Below are 24,208 nucleotides of genomic sequence, written 5' to 3'. Positions count from 1 at the left end.
GCACCCATTCTCTCCACCTTTTCCTTTACCCGAAGAACCCAGGTAATCAGATGTGTGCACAGTAGTCAAGATGGGATTTGACTAAAGCAGCTCATCAGATTACTTAGTTTGCTGAAGAATATCCTGACAAACAGGTTATTATACCTCTTTATAGAGCTTTGGTAAGACCCCTCTTGACTATTGTGCACTAATCTGGTTACCTGGGTTTCTTAGGGTTGAGGAAGAGGCAGAGAGAATCCAAAGACATCTGACCAAGAAGGTATCAGGACATGAGGACAGCTTGAAGATTTGTGGGTTACAAAAACTGGTTTACAGGCAAAAAGGGGGCAATATGATTGTGACAGTACAAATTACTGAAGGGGTTTTTAAAAGATTAATGCAAAGGAAATTTTTCGGGGCAGGACTGGTAGCGTCCACTACCATTTCTGCTCTGAAAAATAAGGGAGAACTAGAAGCCATCCTTGAAAACTGAGCACAAGTGTAGTTAGCAGGGGTGTCAGGACTAGATTTTTTGCTTGGAGAGTGGTGAATGAGTGGAATGGGTTGCCTGAGTCTGTTGTGGGGTGGACATGACTATGAATGAGTTCAAAGCAAAGTATGATAGATACTGTGTGAATGTTGGATAGTACTTGGCATGATGTTAGAGCTTTCTTCAATGAGTCTAAGAAGTCCATGGAGTAGCCAATAATAATAATAATAATAACTTTCATCTTTTTTATTTGTCAAAAGTTACTAAACTGCAGAATTTTCAATAATTTTTGGTTTGATTTGCATTACAGCTGAAGCAACTAAGGTGCTGCTGATGGGGCTAGGGATCTGGGTGTAATGGTGGATAGAAATAAAGGAGAGGAGTTTTGGGCATTGGTTGACTTGGCAAAAGTTATTGGCATGAGGAAAACTTCATTGACAGAAGATGATATAGGGATAGAATGTAAGGAGGGGTACTATATTTTCAGAGAGGATGGAGGGAATGGGACAGGAGGAGGGGGACTACTGATAATAGCTGAAAAACTTCAACCAACTGAAATAGAAGTTAAGAAGGATTTTAGGTTTGAGGAAGATGGTTCATTTGAGAATGTGAGATAGAGCTACTATAGACCAGAGGGTGCTCAGAAAGATGCAGATTCCATTTATCAGCACATTAGCATAATGAGTGCAGGCTGCTGAGCCATTATTATTGGGGGACTTCAGCTATGGGAACATAGACTGGAGGAAGGAAGGGGTGCATAGCAAGATGGAAATGCAATTTATACAATACACTGGGATGTGATGGGTTTGATGAGCACTTGAGAGCACTGTATCTGGTAAGAACATCAGAACTTCCTTGTTATAGGAGGTTGCTAAAAATGTGAATTCTCTGTTAAGAAAGGATTTATGTGGAAATACAAAGTTGGGGATTATCAAAAACTTAGGAGACAGCTTGGAGCAATGTAGCATAAGAAGCCATGAAAAAAGAATATTTGTAGTTCATCGGAAGTGGTCAGGGATTGTTTAAGGGAAGCAGTTTTTGATTGTACTAGGTCAGGAGGTTAACCAGATAGGGATTAAATGAATGACTAGCAATATAAAGCAGAAGTTACAAAAAAAAAAAAAAAAAAAAAAAAAGAAGAAAATATATGGAGGGAAATAAAGAAAAAGATGATTGGCATATGCACATGAGCATTACGAAGTGCAGACAAGAAGGATGACTGGTATGATAAGGAGAGTTAAATCAGATTATGAGAGAAAGTGCTAAACAGGCTAAAGAAAATCCTAAACAGCTTTTTCACTATATAGTAAGTAAAAGAAAGAATGATTATGAAAGGATATCTTTAATCAATGCCATTGTTAGGAAAGTGACAAAAGCAGAAGAAATGGTTGAGGTACTAAGTAATCACTTTGCAAGGATATTTTATCCGACAAATAGATAAAAGTATCAAGGATTCCAAAAGAATGGAAGGAGGGTAAGATAGTGCCATTACATAAAGATGGCTCCAAGACAGAAGCAGAAAATTACAGACAAATTAGTATCTCAGGAGTGGTGGTTAAGGTATTGAAAAATATATCGATCCATATGTTGGAAGATGGATCAATCTTCCAATATATGAAGATCGATCCATAATAGATAAAAGTATCAAAGATTCCAAAAGAATGGAAAGAGGGTAAGATAGTGCCATTACATAAAGATGGCTCCAAGACAGAAGCAGAAAATTACAGACAAATTAGTATCTCAGGAGTTGTGGTTAAGGTATCGAAAAATTTCACTGAAGGTAGAATTCAGGAATGGGCGAATAGGAATAAGATCTCTATGGCAGGCAGCATGGTTTTGTAAAAAAAAAAAAGTAGCTCCTAATATAGTAATTTACTCAAATTTTATAATAGAATAACAGTAGAATTAGATAAGGGAAAATGGCTAGACCATGATATTGCTGGACTTTGTAAAGGCATTTGACAGAATATCACATGGAAAACTATTGCATAAGTTGGAACAAATGGGAATGGATATGAATCTGGTGGCATGGATAGGGGTAGTTGACCAATAGACATCAGAGTAGTATACAGTGGAGTGGAATCAGAGAGTGACTAATGGAGACCCTCAAGGCTTTTGCACTAAAGGCTTTACTGTTCAATTTGTATATTTAATGATATAAGAATGATTTAAGGTGTGCGTGGGAGGGAATATTCAGTTGTTTGCTGAACTGGGAGGACACTAATTGATAAAGATGATGTAGATATCCTACAAAATGATAAATAAACTGTCAGTGCAGGAAAAGGATAATGGTTATCAATTTAATGTTGCAAAATGTATGGTTATGGAACATGATACACAGTATGTATAAAATTTTATATATTGTGTATGATGTTGATGATACTAGGCAGAAATTGATGAGACTAGGGATGTGGGAGGGGGGGGGATGATGGTAGACAAAGTTGAAGATCACAGGGCATGTTGCAAAAGTTGTCACTCTCATCTACTCTTGCATCATAAATTATACTTTGCCAAGAAATTATATTCTTGTTTAATACTTTACCCAAGTATAAGCAAACAAAGTTTACATGTGAAGTATCTTCACAACTAGGCTGCTGTTGACCTCACATCAGTTTGCCACACCATCCCATAATGCAATATACACTTCCTATTATATTGCTGGCTCCCACTGATGAGACCTCAGTGAAGATCGAATCTGGTCAAGGTAGCCTTCCTTCCCGCAATGCACAGCAATATACACATCCAATAGGAAGTGTCCTTTGCATTATGGGATATTGAAGCATTTGATGTGATTTCAGCAGCCTCATTATACAAGTAGCCTAGTCATAAAGATACTTCACATGCAAATTTTGTATGCTCACATTTGGGTAAAAGATTAAACAAGAATATAATTTCTTGGCAAGTATAATTTACTTGGTAACCAAGTGAAGAAACTTTCTACAACCCTTGCATCCCTTGGCCTATATTAGCAACCAGTTATTTCTTTTGCTTCAAATGCATAAGCTTTTCACATCTCTGTCTTCCTGGTGATTTACTCTTTTTGGCTGCACTTCATTTGCTATCATCAGTAGTTTTCTTCCCCCATCAAATTCTCTCTGTAACTTCATTATTTGCTGTCAATGAATTCTCATTAATGCCTGTAGCTTTTGGTGAGGTTACATTGGCCAGGATCAGAAGCTCTTATTCTCGATGTTTTTGGCATCATAAACTGCAGTGTCCTCTTAAGCCTACAACTACTTTTAAAACTTGTATTGATACCCCATTCTATTTCATTGCTGGAATGATTAGATTAGATTCCACAGTTGTTGTTTTTTTGTTGTTTGTTTGTTTTTGACATTCTTGCCTTGTACACATACTCTTGCAATCTCACCCTGATAGCTCTAGTTTCCTTGACCTTGCATTTCTACACTCAGTGAAAATGCTTTCTCGAGACACCTAACTGCAGATTCATTTAAGCGTAACCCCATCAGTATTATATAAGTCCTTCCACCCATCAAATTCAATCTACAGATGAACAAACTGCACACTATTCTTTTTGCACAACCTGTGCATTGACTTGTATGATCGTGATCCTCCTTGACTCACCTCTATCATACCTTGGCAACAGGCTCACAGTATTTACTCTTTTGTTCTCCTTTTTTGCTTCTTCCAATAACTCTTTTTGTCTTCTATCTTACCATACTTTTCATCTCTCAAGTCATTTCTGCCTATCAAAACAATAACCTATTTCTCTTTACTTACCTCTTTTTGTCCTGGTATGTTGTAACATTTTTTTTTTCCATCTTGTGTGAATCCTACCCTTGACAAGTTTGCACCTATACTAATGTTCTATAGGTTGTTGGTTAATCTAAAGGTTAGCTAATCAAGAAATCCAACTCAAGAGATGAAACATGCCTTATTTAACAAGCTGGTGGTATTTTCACATTTAGTGATTAGTATCATCTGCCACCTAACGACACTTGCAAAGAAATTATATTCTTCTTTATAATTTTGTTCTTGTTTAGATTGAAAGAAATTATATTCTAAAGAAACTATATTCTTAGGATATCTAAAGAAGCTGCTTGGTTGAATAGTGGAGATACTGCCCAATGAGCTAACCAGATTGGTAAATATGTGTAGTTTCAGCTAAAATGTGAGGGTTGTTTGATAAGTCCGTGCAAAAATGAAGAAAACATAATTATTTTGGGACAAACATTTTTTAATTTTCAACATAGTCTGCTTTGAGATCTATATACTTAGTCCAACGATGTTCGAATTTTTTGATCCCGTACAATATAGTATGATTTGTCCAACTCTTCAAAATAGGCAGTTGTTTCGGCAATCACCTCATCGTTTGATGAAAACCTCTTTCCTGCCAGACATTTTTTCATGTTTGGAAACAGATAGTAGTCCGAGGGAGCCAAATCTGGAGAGTAGTGGGGGGGATGCGAAAGGACTTCAAAAATCGAACCATTTTGCAGTCACAATTGCTGAAGAGTGAGCGGGTGAGTTGTCGTGGTGAAAAAGAATCTTCTTTTTCGCCGAGTGTGTCATTTTTCCTTTATTTCATTATTTAAACGATCCAGCAAAGATGCATAACACACTACGGTAATTGTTTTGCCCTTTCCCAAGAAGTCTATGAAGATTATGCCACGAGCATCCCAGAAGACGGTGGCTATAACCTTTCCTGCTGAAGGAACGGTTTTCACTTTCTTTGTGCAGATTCCCCGCTTGCAACATATTGTTTTGACTGTTCCTTGGTCTCAGGCTGGTAGTGATGAATCCATGTTTCATCCACTGTTATGAAACGACGCAAAAATTTCTCTGGATTCTGTTGAAACAGCTTCAAGCTGTCCTTGCAACAGTTCACATGTTGACGCTTTTGATCCAGTGTGAGCAAACGCGGCACACATCTTGCTGATAGTTTTCTCATATGTAAATGTTCATATAAAATATTATGTACACGGTCATTTGAGATGCCCACAGCCTTAGCAATTTCACGAAATCCAGAAATTATTGAATTTTTTCAATAATTTCTGGATTAGTGACCTCAACAGGGTGTCCAGAACGTTCAATGTCACTTGTCCTCATATGGCCACTTCGAAAGGTACTAAACCACTTATAAACCGTTCTAATCAAAGGTGCAGACTCACCATAATGTTTATCAAGCTTAGCTTTGGTTTCCTGAGCCGTTTTGCCTTTCAAAAAGTAATGTTTAATCACTACACGAAATTCTTTCTCATCCACTTTTCACAAATCAATGTACTTGATCAATTCAAATGAATGCGAAACACAGAGTAATAGATCTATCTGACTGAAACTTAGTGTGTGATCCTCCAACAGTTGTCAGCAACTAAAAATACCTCAATACGTACAGGTGCACCATTCCTTAAACTTTGCATGGACTTATCGAACAGCCCTCGTAATATACAATTTGATAAGTTAAGTCCTAAAATGCGAGCTACTATTCATTCACTCATCATTCTGTTGGATATTATTATTATTAGATGACACCTCAAAGGAGTCCATAGACTCATCGAGGGAAGGCACCTCCTCTACAACTCTCCATCTCCACCACCTACAGCAAACCTGCCACTACCATCATCATCTACACCAACGCCATCTACTACCCACCATTTCTGCTAGTAAAAGTCGTGGGTATGTAAATTTGTCTGTAAATTGTGTGTATTCTCAAGGCCAATTTATCTGTATTCAGGATGAAAAACCTGAGTTTCCAGGAGAAAAACTTTGCTACTTCCATATAGGATCAGCTAACTCACCTTCAATTGAAAAAACCATATAAAGATTCCTCTCTACTAACTCAGTGTACCACAGAAAAATGATGATTGGATATTAGCTCAGAAAGTGCAGCATGTGCTTTGCATTCTTTATGTTTTATAGACACCTTCTCTTACTTATCTAACTTCATCCGTTAAGAGACCTGGTCATGCTAATTTTGAAGGGTTGTTGTTTTAAAAAAAAAAATCAAACCTTTTCTTGCTTCTTTCTTGTCATTTTAATAATTTATATGGTATTTTGTATTTCTTTCATGACAAATAAGTGATAAAGCTATGCTTGATTAAGAGTTAATTATTTGCAAATAAAATTGTTCTGAAAATTGTTATACTTGCCAAAAATTAAATAAAAAACCTGAGCTGAGATTTCTAGGGGCATGTTGAAATTCTTGAGATTATAAACACAACATAATTCTAAGATGAAAGGTTATTAGTTCTACACTTCTCTACTAGTTTCCATACACATTTTTGTGCACCTCTTTGGGAAAGTTTGTTAAATATCAATTAAATGACAAAGAGACCTTTCTTTTTCCTTCCTGGGGTATACCGTATTCATTGCGCCTGTAATTTTCCCTATATAGGGGAAACAGGATGCACAATTCCTATCAGAAAAAAGGAACATAAACGACACATTAAATATAATAACTATGGTCAAGCTGGTTTTTCTAATCATGCCCTGAACACTTTACATAGAATTGACATGTTTACATCACACTAAAACATGGTATGAATGTAAATTTAAGGAGGCCTGTGAAATTATTATCAATCACCCTAATCTTAATAATAATGATAGTCTAAAAATCCCAAACACATGGAAGGCACATATTTTATCCACTTAACCTTTCTTCCTAAGAGTTAATTTTAAATAGAACTATAGGTAATACAGGATCCTGAATCTAATATAACAATTGTCATGTTAAATTAAGGCATTGTTTTCACTGTAACAAAACTATCTATATAAAAGAATGTTTCTCTGATGTTGTCTTAAATAGAATATAGCTTTGATGTAGTTAATTTATTTTATTTTATTTCATTTCATTTATTTATTGTAATTTTATTTTATTTTCACTAGATGTCAAGCCAGTAGAATAGTCATTTCTCAAATCATTGTCTCTTCAGCATACTATGTGAAATGTAATTTAGCTTGTCTCTATATGTGTATACTCCAGATGATGAAGTTAATATGAATGTCGAAATGTCAGGAAACTAAAATAATTATTTATAACACAGTTGTAGAGTCCATAATTTGTGTTAAATAAACAAAAAGACCTTTACTATACTAAAGCTGGAATGGAATCAGTAGTTGCAAAAATGATTTAACAATGGACATAGCTGGAATTATTATATTTCAAAACATAATATGCATCACAGGTTGGTCGATTGGTAGAGTCTCTGCTACTAATGGCTCATGTAAAAAGTTAAGCAAGTTTGAGCGTGGTTAGTAGTTGGAGGGGGTGAATCGTTCGATGCTGTTGGCACATTCTCTCTCGATAAGTCTTTGGACTCCCTGGAGGTGTCAAATAACAATAATAATATGCACATTCAAGGTCTCTGTGCTTGAGGTCTTCATGAATGATGACCAGACTTGATATGATATGATGCCTAGGTTTTTATTGTGCATTTCTGAAACTTCCTTGAATTTTCTGACAAAGCAATGATGGTATTGTTATTTTCTGCCAAATCACAGACCTTTGTTAGTTGTATGATAGGCTAATCAGGATTTGAGTTTTCTCTCTTCTTTTCCATGTCTTTAACATGTTCTGACATATAGATCTCTCTCTCTCTGGATTGTTGTGTTCCTTCTATATAATGTTTGTCATTCAGAAATGCTATGAACATCTACTCAATTCAATGAAAAACAGGGCAAGTCTGATTATCATCCATCAAGAATCATAGATACACAGACCTTATTATTGCATTTCAAAACATAACTTGTCATATCCTTGACCCTGCCCTGCATATTATATGTGGGAGTTTATGTACAGTTTATGCTGGGATGTATCCCTAAGACTAGTTTGGACATTGAGTTGGAAGTATACTGAAATAAAGTAAATGGGACACTTTTTTTTACATATATTTATAAATTATAAAAAAGCTCACGGCATTAAATTTTGGACTGCAACCTAATTTACACCTCACATAACTGATTATTAGGAAAAAAATTAAACTAATCAGTATTAAAGCAGGAACTTTTTTTTATTTACTGCTCAGGATATATTATTCATGTTTTTAGAAATCACAGATAGGATCAGATGCACAGTTCAGTTCAACAGACTTAGAATTATTCATGACATCAGTATCCTAGCATTAGTACCAACATATCAGTCCAAGCTTTCCTAAGCAATTAAAAACAAAAGCTTTACTGTATGGAATGTGAAATCAGGACCAGCAGTAAATTTTGCAGCAACAGAGACTGCTCCTCTTGTCCATATTTAACCAACATTTTATGAAACCATTTAATTAATTCTTATCCCGTATTAATATTGAATATGAATTATGTATTTTTATCTAGTATTAATACTGAATTTGAATTATATGTATTTTAATATTAATATTGAAGCCTCTCTAGCTCAGTCAATAACGATACTCTTAGACTCGTGAAAGACCAATATTAGTCTATATATATATACAAGTCTATATACCACTCCTTAAACTTGTTCCGAATTCATGCTCTTACCATCCAATTAGGCAGTGCATTCCAAAGTCCAGCCATCCTTATGCAAAAAAGACACTTGTCATTCTTTTCGTCACCACTTCCATTAGCAACTCCCAGGAACGGTTCCTTATTCCCCCCCCCCTTCTACCATATGAAAGACCTCCACAGTCACTCCACTCCTTTAATTACCTCTCAACACTTTAAATGTCTCAGTCATATTACCTCTTCATCTTCTACCATCAAACTCTGCAGTCCACATGCCCTCATTCTATCCTCATTACTAATATTGTACAGTCATGATATCATTTTTGTTATCTGTCTCTGCATCCTCTCTAAGGTTGATTTACTCCTTTCAAATCCCAGTGAGCAGATCTGACTACATTAATTCAGATGTTGCTGATCAGCACTTTATACAGCCGAATTACTCTTCTATCTCTCGAAAGTTTATTTTTCATTTGGTTAGACTATAATAAATTTAGTTTAATCCTTTATCCAAGTTTGAGCAAACAAAGTTTGCGCCTGAAAGTATCTTCAGGACTGGGGTAAGGTGGTACAACACCGGGCAACTCGTTGCAAAGGTGGAGCAAGCTAACATCACTCCTATCTCAGTATCTCCTATAATGCAAAACACATCTCCTTGCGGATATGTATAATGTTATGCATTAAGGGAAGGGCCACTACCCAGACTAGTTTCCACCTTTATTGAGGTCTCTTCAGTGGGAGCCAGGCCCAAGTGGAGATACCAGACAGAAGCATTAGCAAGGTCATCCCTACCTATAGGAGTTGCCAAATGGTGTGCCACCTTTTTATTAAATTACTCTGGATTTAGAGAAAGATGTTGAAAGTTTATTTTTCACTTGGTGATCTGCAAGGAGATGTGTTTTGCATTATGGGAGATACTGAGATAGGAGTGATGTTAGTTTGCTTCACCTTTGCAACGAGTTGCCCGGTGTTGTACCACCTTACCCCAGTCCTGAAGATACTTTCAGGCGCAAACTTTGTTTGCTCACACTTGGATAAAGGATTAAACTAAATTTATTATAGTCTAACCAAGTGAAAAATAAACTTCAAACATCTTTCTCTAAATCCAGAGTAATTTAATAAAAAGGTGGCACACCGTTTGGCAACTCCTATAGGTAGAGATGACCTTGCTAATGCTTCTGCCTGGTATCTCCACTTGGGTCTGTCTCCCACTGAAGAGACCTCAATAAAGGTCAAAACTAGTCTGGTTAGTGGCCCTTCCCTTAATGCATAACATTATATGTATCCGCAAGGAGATGTGTTTTGCATTATGGGAGATACTGAGATAGGAGCGATGTTAGCTTGCTCCACCTTTGCAACGAGTTGCCCGGTGTTGTACCACCTTACCCTAGTCCTGAAGATACTTTCAGGCGCAAACTTTGTTTGCTCACACTTGGATAAAGGATTAAACTAAATTTATTATCTTGTGTCTCTTCTGGTCAGTGTCGTTCTCAGTATTACAGCAATCCTCTGGGTTAACTTCACCACCTTTGAACTGTGTTCCCTAAACTTCAAATTTCTATTGATCATCAACCCAAGATCCCTTATCTCCACTTCATCTGGTATAGTTATGCTAATAGAGTATGCAGCCTCCCATTGGTGGATCCCAAATTTCGAGACCTTACATTTATTTGCCTTCTATAACAGCTACAAAAGAAATTACAAACTGATCTACAGCTTCATGCCTCCATTCTACCACTACCCTTATGCAATGGTGCTATTTTACCCTCCTTTACTTCTTGAATACTTTTTCCATAGCCAGACTTTCATTGAAAACCCAGGTCAATGGAATTGTCAGCTTTCTTAGCACATTCTTTTTAAAATGTGGGAAAATCCCATCTATTCCCACTGCTTTATTGACATCCAGAGTACCTTAATATTTGAAACACATTCTCAACTCTCTAGTAATAAAATCTGCTTTCTCAGGATGAAAGTGATTATTAAACAATTTCACTATGGCATCATCTGCATTGGTCATTTGATCCCCATTTTCATCTAACAATGTCATTCTTTCAGAATCATTTCTCCTCTTACTGGCCACACAACGAAAGAAGTCCTTAGGATTTTCTATGGCTCACAGGGCTAATCTCTTCTTGTATTCCAGTATACTTTTTACACTTCATATTTTTTTCCATAATTTCTTTTTCATTTACAAGTACTTACAATTTCATTAACAGTTCACTCACCAAAATATTTTATCATTTTCACTTAAGGTATACAACTTGCTGTTGCTGTCAGTAAACTTTCTTCACTAGTTCCTGTACACTGGTGATATCTCTTTCTTCCAATTCTTCCAGCTATGAATCTGCCCGAGTCTGATTTCTAAGATTATTATAATTACCTGCTTTATAATTCCACATAAATGCCTTTCTCCTGATACTTCTGCATGTCTATTCATCCTTCAAGTGAAGACTACAAGGTCACTATCTCCAACTGAGTAAGGATAATATCTCGGTTACAATCAGATCCTATGATGCTAGGACCAAATCAAAACTCTTGAACCTCATGTTCTCTCTCTCTATTACATGCTATCTTAAACATCTACCCTTAAGAAATTTTGTTCCCTTACTACTATATGTTGTTTTGTCTTCCCGATGTATACTGCAATAGTTGAAATCTCCCATAATGATCACTCGTTTTGCTTTTGCATTTGCCAAACTTAACTGCCAAAATATCTCCTACTCTTCTCTCTCTCTGTGTTCTCTGGCAACATCATTAAATATCTTGTCCTATCTGCTTCCACCTCACACCGTATACTTTCAAAACCATTAGTACCATTTCCCTCCAAAGTTTTGAGTTGTGTCTTCCTGGACACAACTCAACACTTTTCATAAATAATATTCCGCCACTCTGTTTGCCCTTCCTATCTCTCTAAAATATGCTGTACCCTCCACTTCTGTTCCTGTCAGGCATCCTCTTCTGTATTAGAGAATGAGGCTATTAACGCCACCAGTTCATTCCCTTGATTCTTGATACTCCTGGCATTTATAGAGAGAAGCATCAGTGCATTATCACTATTCCTATACCTGCTGTTATCCCCCCACCCCAGTAATCTATTTAACTTTGTCATATGCCATACATTCTTCCATCTTTCAGCTGAATATCCTTACAAGAACTTATCCTTGCCACTCATCCTCAGAAACTATTTCCCCACTCTAAAATACTCTCACTTGCCAGAGAACAACAATCTCTCCAAATGCCTGCATCCTTATGTGTTAAAATGTGGTTTATCTCTTGCATACCGTTCTCTTCTATCATCAAATATAATTCGGGCAACCACATAATGATAGACTTTGTGTTTCTCGGGGGGGGGACCTCCCCTCGATGAGTCTTGATAGACTTTGTGTTTCTTAGGAAGGATCGCCCACGATGAGTCTTTTGACTCCATGGAAGCCTGAATAATAATAATAATAATAATTCAGTTCATATTATACATTCTAATTATTCTATTTCAGAATAAAATTTATTTGCATTCAAGTCATGTATTTTATTCGAATGCTTATTCAGAAAATACAAAGAGCTGTCATCATTTTTCTAATTAAGTAGAAAGTAGATAGTTAAATATTAAATGAAAAAAAAAAAAAGTAAATAAATAAACAAACAATAAATGGTCAATGGCCAAGGACTACTGCATATCGTTGAAAAGAAGATGGAGTTTCCGTAGAGTTAATATAGCAGTAATATCATGTTAATGGTAATAAAACTTACATACAAACCTTTTTTTTTTTAATTATTTGGTATATTGTAATTTTATTTTTGTATTAGGTGTCCTCTTAGGAAATAAGACAGACATAAAGGAGAGAAGAGTTGTATCTCAGAAAAGTGCTCAAGATCTTGCCAAGAAATTACAACTGCAGTATTTTGAATGTTCAGCAGTATGTGTTTTCCACCTGATTTTTTTTATTTATTAGAAATTAGTACAACTCAATTATTATTCTTGTTGATAATAATAAATTTAGTTTAATCCTTTATCCAAGTGTGAGCAAACAAAGTTTGCGCCTGAAAGTATCTTCAGGACTGGGGTAAGGTGGTACAACACCGGGCAACTCGTTGCAAAGGTGGAGCAAGCTAACATCACTCCTATCTCAGTATCTCCCATAATGCAAAACACATCTCCTTGCAGATATGTATAATGTTATGCATTAAGGGAAGGGCCACTACCCAGACTAGTTTCCACTTTTATTGAGGTCTCTTCAGTGGGAGCCAGGCCCAAGTGGAGATACTAAGCAGAAGCATTAGCAAGGTCATCTCTACCTATAGGAGTTGCCAAACGGTGTGCCACCTTTTTATTAAATTACTCTGGATTTAGAGAAAGATGATGAAAGTTTATTTTTCACTTGGTTAGACTATAATAAATTTAGTTTAATCCTTTATCCAAGTGTGAGCAAACAAAGTTTGCGCCTGAAAGTAGCTTCAGGACTGGGGTAAGGTGGTACAACACCGGGAAACTCGTTGCAAGTCCTGAAGATACTTTCAGGTGCAAACTTTGTTTGCTCACACTTGGATAAAGGATTAAACTAAATTTATTTTAGTCCAACCAAGTGAAAAATAAACTTTCAATATTCTTGTTGAGTTCTGAAAAATAAGATCCTTATCATTATGCTACAAACACATATTAATTTATCGGCGACATTAACTAATATATCTTCTCACAGTGGAAAGAATGTAGTCCATCTGATCTATTTAGATATAAATGATGTACGAGGGTAGTCTGAAAAGTTCTCAGTCTAACAATGAAAAAATGAATTTATAATTTCAAAATTATTTTTAAATTTTCAACATAATCTCCCTTAAGATTAATACATTTACTCCAGTGATGCTCCAATTTTCCCATTCCTGTAGTGGTTCTTAGTAAGATCTGCAAAATACCCCTCTACAGCTGCAATCATCTCTTGATTGGAAGAAAAACGCTGACCAGCGAGGAAAGTTTTAGTTTTGGGAAGAGATAGAAGTCAGAGGAGACCAAATCTAGAGAACAGAGTGGATGTTCCAACAATTCTTAGTGCAGATCCCTTAATTTTCCCATTGCCAAAACACCTCTATGGGCAGGTACATTGTCTTGATGAAAGATGATTTTTTAATTCTGCAAACCAGATCTTTTCTCACGAATTTTTTCATCTAGTCTGGTTAAAAGATCGAAATAATATTCCCCAGTTATTTTTACCCTTGTCAAGATAATCAATGAACAAAATGCCTTTAGCATCCCAAAACACTGATGTCATGACCTTTCCTACTGATGGAACCAACTTTGTCTTCTTTGGCGCTGAACAACTGGCTTCTGTCCACTGTTTTGACTGCTGTTTGGGTTCTGGTGTGTAATGGTGAATCAAAGTCTCATCCATAGTAATAAATCGATGCACAAAATCAGTTTTATTCTTGTTAAAGTGCTCCAAGCCTGATCAGAGATTTTCATGCGAGTGCGTTTTTGATCTGCTGTGAGCAAGCGCGGTACCCATCTTGCACAAAGCTTTTTCATTTGCAATTCTTCATGCAAAATATATCCTACACGTTCTTTTGAAATGCCTATAATCTCAGCAATTTCATGCACTCTGACTCGCCGGTCATCCAATACCATATCGTGCACTTGATCAATGATTTCTAGTGTTGTTACACTTTTTGGACGTCCTTCACATGTATCATCTTCAAGGCTGGTAATACCACATTTAAACTTGGCAGCCCATTTCTTAATTGTCGAAAATGAAGGAGAAGAGTGCATATAAACTTTTATGAACTTCGAATGAATTTCTTTTGGCATTAAATCTTCTTTTACAAAGAATTTTATAACCACACGATACTCAATTTTATCCATTTCAAGGGATACAGACAACAGTTTTGCTTCAGACAGATGTATAAAACAAAACTACTTGATAGAATGACTTGCAATTTCACATGAATGCTTGTGACAAATGTACCAACTTAGAAACAAAAAATCTTGCCAATAATGTTGCCATTATTGCTATCTATGGCCATGGCCAAGAACTTTTCAGACCACCCTCGTAGATGTTAACTGCTGTCTCTTAATTATGCCCTAAAGATAAAGTCTCTTCCAAATCATCCTACATGGATTAGTCTCTTTTCTCTGCATCGGAATCTCAATATCATACACGTCAGACTGTCACACATCCTTTTGTTATTTGTGTTAAAGAGACTGTGCAAGCTGTTGTCATGAATGTTGACAACATTGCCTTCACCAAACATAACAACATCCCTCCATGGCAGGTTTGCACTCCATCCTGCAACCACTCACTTTGTCATCTACAGAAGTCTCATACTCCATCATCTGTCTACCTGCAATTGTTTAATGCACACAGAGCAGCCCACTCTGATTTCTTGCCCATCTATACTGATGGCTCATGAACTGATACCCTGTGTTGGCTGTGCTGCTGTGTTTCCTAGTATTACTATTTCCAACCAGATCCCAGCTGCAGTAATTATACAGCAGAGTTGCATGCCATCCAGCTTGCACTTGTGCATATAAAAGAAAACTGCTACCAAAGTGTGTAATTTATACAGACTCATTGAGCTCTTTAGAGGCTCTCTCCTCTCCTTCTCTATAATCCACATCTAGTGCTTTGAGGTATTACACCTGTTGTACAAAACGAAAACTCTTAATTTTAAGTAAAATGAGACTGCAAATACAGCTGCTAGATCAGCTCATACTTTCTCCACGTACTGTTTGACAGTACCATATACAGACAGTTTATAAGATCAAAACTAATTGCTCAATTGCAGTCATCATGGCAGAAAGCATTGACAAACAAATTATATGACATTAAGCCTGAAATTAAGCATTGGCATTCTAGTCAATGTATAAAGAGAAGAGAGGAAGTTGCTCTTGCTAGGCTTTGCATGGGTTACAGTCATCTTGCAAATTTTTATTACTTAGGGCTGATGACTCTCCCATGTGTGAAAAATGCAGTATGTGTCTTACTGTTTGTCATATTCTGGTTTAGTGCCAGCACTTTACACAAGAGAAGAATGAAATTTGTACCCATCTAGCCAAGCCATATACACTCAGGCAGATTCTACAAAGATTAATTTGTACAAACACATTTGACCGTAATTTTGTAATCTCTTTTTTGCATTTTCTATCCTCCGTAATTAAGTGTCCTAAATAAGTGTAATATTTTTCTTATTCTATAAATTGGTTTTTAACTTTAAGGTATATTTTTCTCTGCTTGCAACTTTATTTATTTTTTTTTTTATTTAATTATTTATTTATTTTGGGGGGGAGAATTTTATGTAAGGCCATACTTTACTCTGCATATTTATTTGCTGTATCGACTTCTGGAAATCTTCCTCTTTCTCAGCATTCAGTACAGTAATAATGAAGATTATTTATATTTCTTCCTCCACTTTTACTCCCTCCAGTTTTTCCATACTTTCAAAAAATTTTTTGCCATAGAGATTGAATTGATGAGGAGAAAGCATGCAACCATGCCTAACACCTTTTTTGTATTTGGAAAGTTTCTTACAGTTTATTATTGATTTTTATGTTGCAGTTTGGTTTCAATATTTGTAAGACAGCCATATGTCATTCCTGTCTATTCTTTTCTTTATTAATGTTTCTATTAATTTCTTATGCTAAACACTATCAGCTTTATTATTATATATAAAACAGATATAAACATCTTTCTGTATTTCAAAGTTTCTTTCCAGTATCATTCTGATAATGAAGAAAACCTCTCTTTTTCCTCTCTTTCTCATAGCCACTTTGGGCATCCTTTATTTCATTTACTGTTTTTAATTTTATTCTTTCCAATATAATTTGTAATAGTAATGGTATTACATGGCTCGTTAAGTTTATTGGTCTGTAATCTTTACATTCAACTGACTCAGCCTCTTTCAGGATGTTCAAGATAGAATGATAGAGTTCCTGAGTTCATTACAAACATCCCCACTTTCCTAAATATGGTTAAACAGATTCCTTAACTCTTCTGTTCCATTTTCTTCTACAGTGTTTAACAAGTCTGTATGAATGTCATCAGTCTGCTCTATAGCTCTTAATATATCTACAAGATTGTTAACTTCTAGTATTATTTCTCTCTCCTCATTTCTGAAAAGATCTGGAATGTATTCAGCCCATCTTTTCTTAACTTCTGTTTCATATAAGATTTTGTAATTGCTCTTGATTGAAAATTGTGTAGATCATTCATTTTCAATCATCGTTTCTTTTATTTTTTAATGTACCTCTCGATTTTGTTGTTTTACTTCTAGGTCTCCTGTTACCTTACATTTATTGTTAAACCATGTTTTTTTGGCCTCTGCATGCGTGCTATATTATATTGTTTAAAGATTTATATTCTACTTTATTTTTTCCTTTTCTTCTATTTTGAGTCTTCTTGGAGATACAGTCATAGTTGACATCTTTAAGTCTCTTTGAAACTTTTCCATTCTTTTTGTAACAAAAAGGATGGAAACTGGTAACAAACTGGTATCTTTGGTTTGTTATCAGTTTTTATTTCATTTTGTAAATGAACCTCTCTAATTATTATTATTATTATTATTACTAGCCCTTGATGGGGTCAGCAGACTCATTGTGGGAGGTTCATTCAACTGACAACAAATTTATCATACTGAATCTTAAAAACCTTAACACTCCTTGCATTAACAATACATTTTGGTAATGTATTCCATTCACTGACAATTCTCCATCTAAAAATCTACTCCTCACACTCCACTTCACCACGCTCTTACTCTTACATAACTTCCAGGGATGGCCTCTGACTTTTCCCCTTTGCCTTCTACTCTTTTTATAATTCCATCTAGATTAATCCAATAACATCCTCTCACTAATTTAAATACCTCTATCATATTTCCTCAAATACCTCCTGCTCACTCACAATTAAGCTATCTCTCCTATGTCCTCTACACTTAAGTTCCTCATGATTCCACCCTGATCACGATGAAATACTCTTATAAATTGATCACTGAATACCTCAATAATGTCTTCTGCAGCAGTTACCATTCTACCACTTTCATCCATTAACATCATCTCACCATGATCATTATTCCTTGTACTTTGCCACATATCTAAAAAAAAACTCTCTAGGGTTTTTCATTGCTGATTTACCAATTTCTGCTCATACTGCCCTTTTGTTTTCCTTATTAACTGAGTCACTCTCCTGGTTTGTTCTTTATACTCTTCATGTAACTGATTATTACCATTATTCACCTTGTACTGCCTCCAAAGCACCTTCCAGATTTCATGCTTAAGCTCCTCATTCATCCATTTTACACATACCTTATTCATCTTTTTGGACTTCGGAATTCATTCACACATTGATGTTATATATTTCTTTGTCAGTTTCCAAGCTGCATTTATTTACATACCCCTCAACTCCTCGCTCCATGCTCTATCTCCAAGCTGTCTCCTAAGCTTGTCATAATCACCAGCCTTATAATTCCACATATATCCTCTCCTCACAAAAGTGCATATGGCTAGTCACAATCCAGGTGATCACTTCACGATCACTCTCACCAACTGGAGGCAACCCCACTCACAATTACATCCTTTGACGAAATGATCAGATCTGAAACTCTCGATCTCCTCATGTGCCCTTCCTCTTTATGTGCTGCCTGAGATAGTTATCTGTGAAGAACTCGAGAAATTCATTTTCCTTATTTCCAAATGCTGTCTCTTCATTCAAGTCTATACTGCCATAATTAAAATCACCCATAATATTACTTATCCTTTGTTTTCACTAATCCAAGTTGTTTATACATTTCATCATCACCATCCTCCACATTTTCAGGCCTACAGCAATATCGAACTAAATATATATTTATCTTCCTGTCATTCTCAATGTTACATACCATTGCCACTATATCCCTTTTTCATGTCTACTTTATGTTGACATAATTCCGTTGCTACCAACAGCAGCACTCCCCCCTCCCTTCTTGTCCTTTCTGTTCTCACGATTTTGGGGCCAGTATACTCAATAAGTGAAGCCATTTCATTTCCCTTATTTCTGATACTTCTGGCATTTGTAAACAACACAATAATTCATTTTTAGGTATATAACCAGTCCTATCCAAGCCACTTGTTGGTTGTGATTTTCCCACCACACCTATCCAATCACCTTTATCATCACTTTACCACATATTACTTTTATCACCACTTACCACATTCTTAACTTAATACAAGTGATATAATTTTTTTTTTTAACTGTGATTCTTAATATGAAATGTATTCAAATTACCCAGTAGAATAGTAGGTAAGTTGAATAAATTGCTGGTATGGATTGTGCATGTATTGGCTTTGATGGATTTTAAGAAAAGTATTATATACATATTGACAGATAGAGTAGACCTCCCCTTAAAATCACGTGCCAAAACATGATCTTAAGGGGAGGATTTAAATTCAGACAGAAAATATTTCTGCCTGAATTTAAATTTTTATTAAGACACAGTTGTTGTTTTTTTTTCTTTTGTCTTTTTAGCTGAGACTGAGTTTACCAGTCTCATGTAGCGCTATTAGGCGATTTGCTCTACAAATCTCTTAACCATCTTTCCATGCTTTTGCAAAAAGCCCAAAGGCTATATCAATAGAGGTCTTAGTAAATTGGTATATGTTGCAATACTAATCCAATCATCTTCAGCTAACTCATAATTAGTCCTGCAGTGACACAGAAGTTGAGTACCAATAACAAGTTTCAAGATTATTTTAGCAAGGTTATAAGTTTGCTTATATACTTTTACTTGAATTATAAATAATTTGTTACATTACTGGATAGATCGCTAATGTGAAATTGTTTGATGTGTTATATGTTTTGTTGCTCTAAATATGCTTCACAACACAGAAATTCTCATTCCAGTATTAATAGTGTTATATAATATATTATAAGGATGGGAATAGATAGTATATTGGTTAAGTAGATTGCCTTTCCGTAAGATATCAGCAAGTTGTGTATGATGGAGCAACGTCTCAAAAACAGTGGTAACCAGTGGCATGCCCCAGGATTCTGTTCTTGGGCCTGCTGTTTAACTTGTTGTTAAATGATAATAACAAATAATTAAATAATAAATAAATAATAATAATAAATGATATACCATATGGAGTGACTGTGGATCTTCAGTTATTTGCTCATGATGCAAAGTTGGGAATCCCCAACTATGAGGTTCATTTACAAAACAAAATGAAATAGAAACTGGTAACAAACCGAAGACACGAGTTTGTTACCAATTTGTTATAAGTAGCACTGTTGATGTTAATCTTCAGGAAAATCTGAATAGGACTTTTAACTTGGACAAAGAAGTGGAGTTATAGTCTTAATATTAATAAATAAAAGGTGTTGCAGGTTTGGAGTGCAGAAATATAAGGCTGTATATTGTATTCATGGTGCCATACTTCAATTCGAGATTTGGATATGATGGTTGACAGTAGACTGAAGTTTAGAGGGCATATTGCAAGTGTTGCAAAGACTGCACATCATAGTGCTGTTATGATAAGAAGTATTCTAACATGTACGGATAAGGAAGTGGTTGTGCCACTGTATAAAAAACTGGTCAGACCACACTTGGACTATTGTGCTCTAATTTGGTCACCTGGTTTTCAGTGTGATGTGGAAGCATTTGAGAGGATCCAGAGATGAGTGACTAAGACAATATTAGGACTTTGGAATGCTAGCTATTGGAAGAGGTTGAAAAAAACATGGATTGCAGTTGGTGAAAAGGAGGAAAAGAGGTGATACGATAGAGACATTTATGTTAGTCAGATTATATTCTTGGTTAATCCAGATGAGATTATAAAAAGAGTAGAAGGCAAGAGGGGAAAAGTCAGTGGCCATCCCTGGAAGTTATGTAGGAGTGTGGTGAAGAGGGGTATGAGGAGTTGATGTTTTACATAGAGAATTATCAGTGAATGGAATGCATTACCAAAATGTGTTGTTAATGCAAGGAATGCTAAGAATTTTAGGATTTGGTATGATAAATATTTTGTCAGTTAAATGTACCTATTACTATTATTATGTGATGCCTCCAAGGAGTCCAAAAACTCATCGAAGGAGGACTCTATAACTGTCTGTCTTCACCACTTAATACACCAAATACAGCAAACTGCCACTACCATCATATACACTAATGCCATCTACTACCCACCACTACCACTAGTATTTTTTGTCTGTAAAATTTGCATGTGTACTCAGAGCTGAATTGTCTGTATGCTGGATGAGAAACCTGAGTTTCTGGAGAAAAAAAACCTGCTACCATCATATGAGATCGGCTAACTCACCTTCAATTGGAAAAACCCATATAAAGATTCTTCTCATCACAACAAGAATCGAACTTAGGCCTTTTCCAATCAAAGGGTACAACGTACCATCATTCTTCCAGTTGCACTACGGGGGCACTTACCACCCATGATGAGTCTGCTGACTCCATGGAGGGTGCAGTAATAATAATAATTAGGTATAGAACAGTGTTTCATAACTGTTTGAGGCTGCAGAACCCTACATTAAAGTATTTATTTTTTGTGGAACCCCTATGAAAATTGTTATAAAAAATTATCAGTCATGACAATGAACCAGCCTGCAAAATATTTTAATAAAGAAAATATATGATATATAATATTGCAAATATTAAATTAGCATAACAGTTAAAGAAATAAGTCACTTTAATAAAAATTAGTATTTTCCCCATTCACTGAAGATTTTGCAGACACTATCTAATACAAGTTATAAACATCTGTATGCTCTGGGGAACACTTATAAGCTTTTGTGGAACCCTGGGGGCTCTGTGGAATGCAGTTTAAGAAACACTTATAGAATACTATTTAAATTATAAATAATTTTCAATGATAAACCTATCATTAATTGCTGTTTTGTTAATTTTAAATATTCAAATATGTTTTGTTAATTAAATGTATGTTCATTTAAATGCTTAAGTTTTACTTATTTCAATCTCATCCACAACAATTAGGAAACTTATAGTATGCCCTGTCTACAGAGACCAGACACGAAATTTTAAAGACAATTCAGGCTTTTAGTAAGCAGAACAGCAATATGATAATGCATGGTGAAAATCATCTCTCACCTAAAAACATTCATAAACATCCATACCACAGCCTTTTGGTTGGAGAGCAAAGACACTATTGGCCAATCAGGTGGATAATAAATAATGGCATAATTAAAATATTTGTTTAAATGTTATGCTAATGTTGTTATAATGATAACGTCACTGAGCTAAATGGGAACTGTTTTATTAGGAACTAATTTTTTTTTCTTCTTTCTTATAGAAAAGTACTGAAGGAGTTGATGAACCATTTTTCTACCTTGTTAATGAATGGCACAAGCTGTATATGGAAAAAATGGAATTTTTCAAAACTCTGACTTGAGAAAAACAGACCTTAGTACTGGAAATGTTTATAATTATTATTTAAAATACTGTATTAAGAAATAATATGGTAAGACAGTGGACATAACTACAATTTTCCTCTGTATTTAAATAAATAGAATTATGACTAATAATTATGCTTGTTTTAAGAGTATTTCATGCATTTCCTTAATTTTTATTTTTATTTTTTTTATTTTTTGCACGATAAGAATTATGAATTTATGAATAATATTATGAATAATAATATTTCGAAAATATATTTTTATTGTAAAGTATATATTGTATCAGGTGGCATTTGGCTTGCAAAGATAGAAGTAGACAGTCGAATGCAAGGCATTATAGAAAGATCATCATCATATTCCTGCCATTCACCCTCAATGGGTGTACAGGATATGATAGTACTACATGAAAAATTTACATCATTACTAACTTTCTATTTACAATTTTCCTCCAAATCAGTCTGTTACTTGTCAAGGCTCCAACATTATCAGATCTTATATTTCTATCGTCTAAGGCACTTTTTACCATATCAATCCACCTATATCTTGGTCTTCCTCAGGGTCATTTTCCTGCCAACCTGCAGAGAACATTTGTTTTGCTAGTCTTAACTTTCCCATTCTGTTTAAGTGACCATACCACCTGAGATTAGCTCTGCTAATACATTCCTGGATGCTGACAATGTCAAGTTCTTTCCTAATATCCTCGTTTTTAATATGATATTGCCATTGATGTTCATGACTCTAATCCTTCTCAGGACTCTCATATCTGCAGTCGCTAGTCTTTGGTCAAGTGTTTTATTTCTGACCCAGCTCTCAGATCCATAAGTTAAAACTGGTTTGAACACTGTGTTGTATGCAGCTAATTTAGTGTTCTGACTAATTTCTCTCTTATTCTATATGAATTTATTCAATTCACTTCCTACCATACCAGCTTTGTTGATTCTGTTGTCTATTTCCATATTTAATTTACCATCGTCACTAAAAATCATGCCTAAGTAGCTGAAATGTTTTACTTGTTCCACAGGTTTTCCATTCACAACGAAAAGTTGACATTTTCAATGCTTCTGCCTGTTTTCATTGTTTGTTATTGCTGATCTTCATATCATATTATTCAATTTAGTCAGGGAATCTTGCAGACTTGTAGCAGATTTATTTAGAAGTATAATATCGTCTGCATAAAGCAAAGAGCTGACATCAACAGCTCCAATTTTGATATCAGATGTAATATCACTTTCCTTCATCCTGTGATCCATATAGATAATGAATGACAGAGGGGATAATGTACATCCTTGTCTCACACCAGATTTAACATTAAACCATCTTCCTGTACTTCCTTCAATTCTAACTGCTGACTTACAACTCAAATAAAGACTAAGTATTACTTGATATAATGCCCCATTGACACCCATATAACTGTAGCGTATTGAATAGCTTGGCACCTTGTCATATGCCTTTTCCACATCGACAAAACTTAAATATAGATCTTTGTTATATTCCCATGATTTCTCAACTATTTGTCGTAAAGTGAAGATCTGATCCTGACAGCCTCTATTTGGCTGGAATCCAGCTTGTTCTTCACCAAGCTTTTCTTCTACAATTCTTCTCAACCATTTCTCAAGTATACTTGCATATATCTTACCAGGAACACTCAGTAGGGAAATACCTCTGTAATTCTCACATTCAGTTTATTTCCCTTTTTATATATGGGCACTATGAGAGCTTTACTCCAATCATCGGGAATTCGTCCCTCTGTCCAGACTTTCTGAATTATGCAGTGCAGCCATTGTAAGACTTTTATACCTCCATACTTCAGCATTTCTGGTTGAAAATCATCTACCCCTGCTGCCTTTCCACATTTCAAGCCTTTGATGGCTTTTTCTACTTCAAGTATGGATATGTATTCCTGACTGCATGCCTGATCAGTGTTTTTTACCACTGTGCTATCACTGTTTGTTTC

At 35.4% G+C, this 24,208-nt stretch overlaps 1 protein-coding gene across 2 annotated transcripts in view; it reads left to right on the top strand.

Annotated features, from left to right (window-relative positions):
• LOC150109005 (intraflagellar transport protein 27 homolog) overlaps positions 1-22,386 on the top strand; it is a 92,651-nt gene extending 70,265 nt beyond the window's left edge. For both annotated transcript variants that reach the window (XM_090404952.1, XM_090404943.1), the window contains 2 exons: positions 12,686-12,795; positions 22,155-22,386. In XM_090404952.1, the coding sequence (XP_090261078.1) occupies positions 12,686-12,795; positions 22,155-22,253 (209 nt within the window). In that variant the 3' untranslated portion in view covers positions 22,254-22,386. The remainder of the gene's footprint in view (positions 1-12,685; positions 12,796-22,154) is intronic.
• The last annotated feature ends 1,822 nt before the right edge of the window (positions 22,387-24,208 follow it).

The sequence above is a fragment of the Typopeltis vanoorti genome, chromosome 2, assembly GCF_054136105.1.
Source record: "Typopeltis vanoorti isolate ZY-2024b chromosome 2, IOZ_Tvanoo_1.0, whole genome shotgun sequence".
NCBI lineage: Eukaryota > Metazoa > Arthropoda > Arachnida > Uropygi > Thelyphonidae > Typopeltis > Typopeltis vanoorti.
Note: the sequence above shows the minus strand (reverse complement) of the source record. Positions and strands in the feature narration are given on the sequence as shown.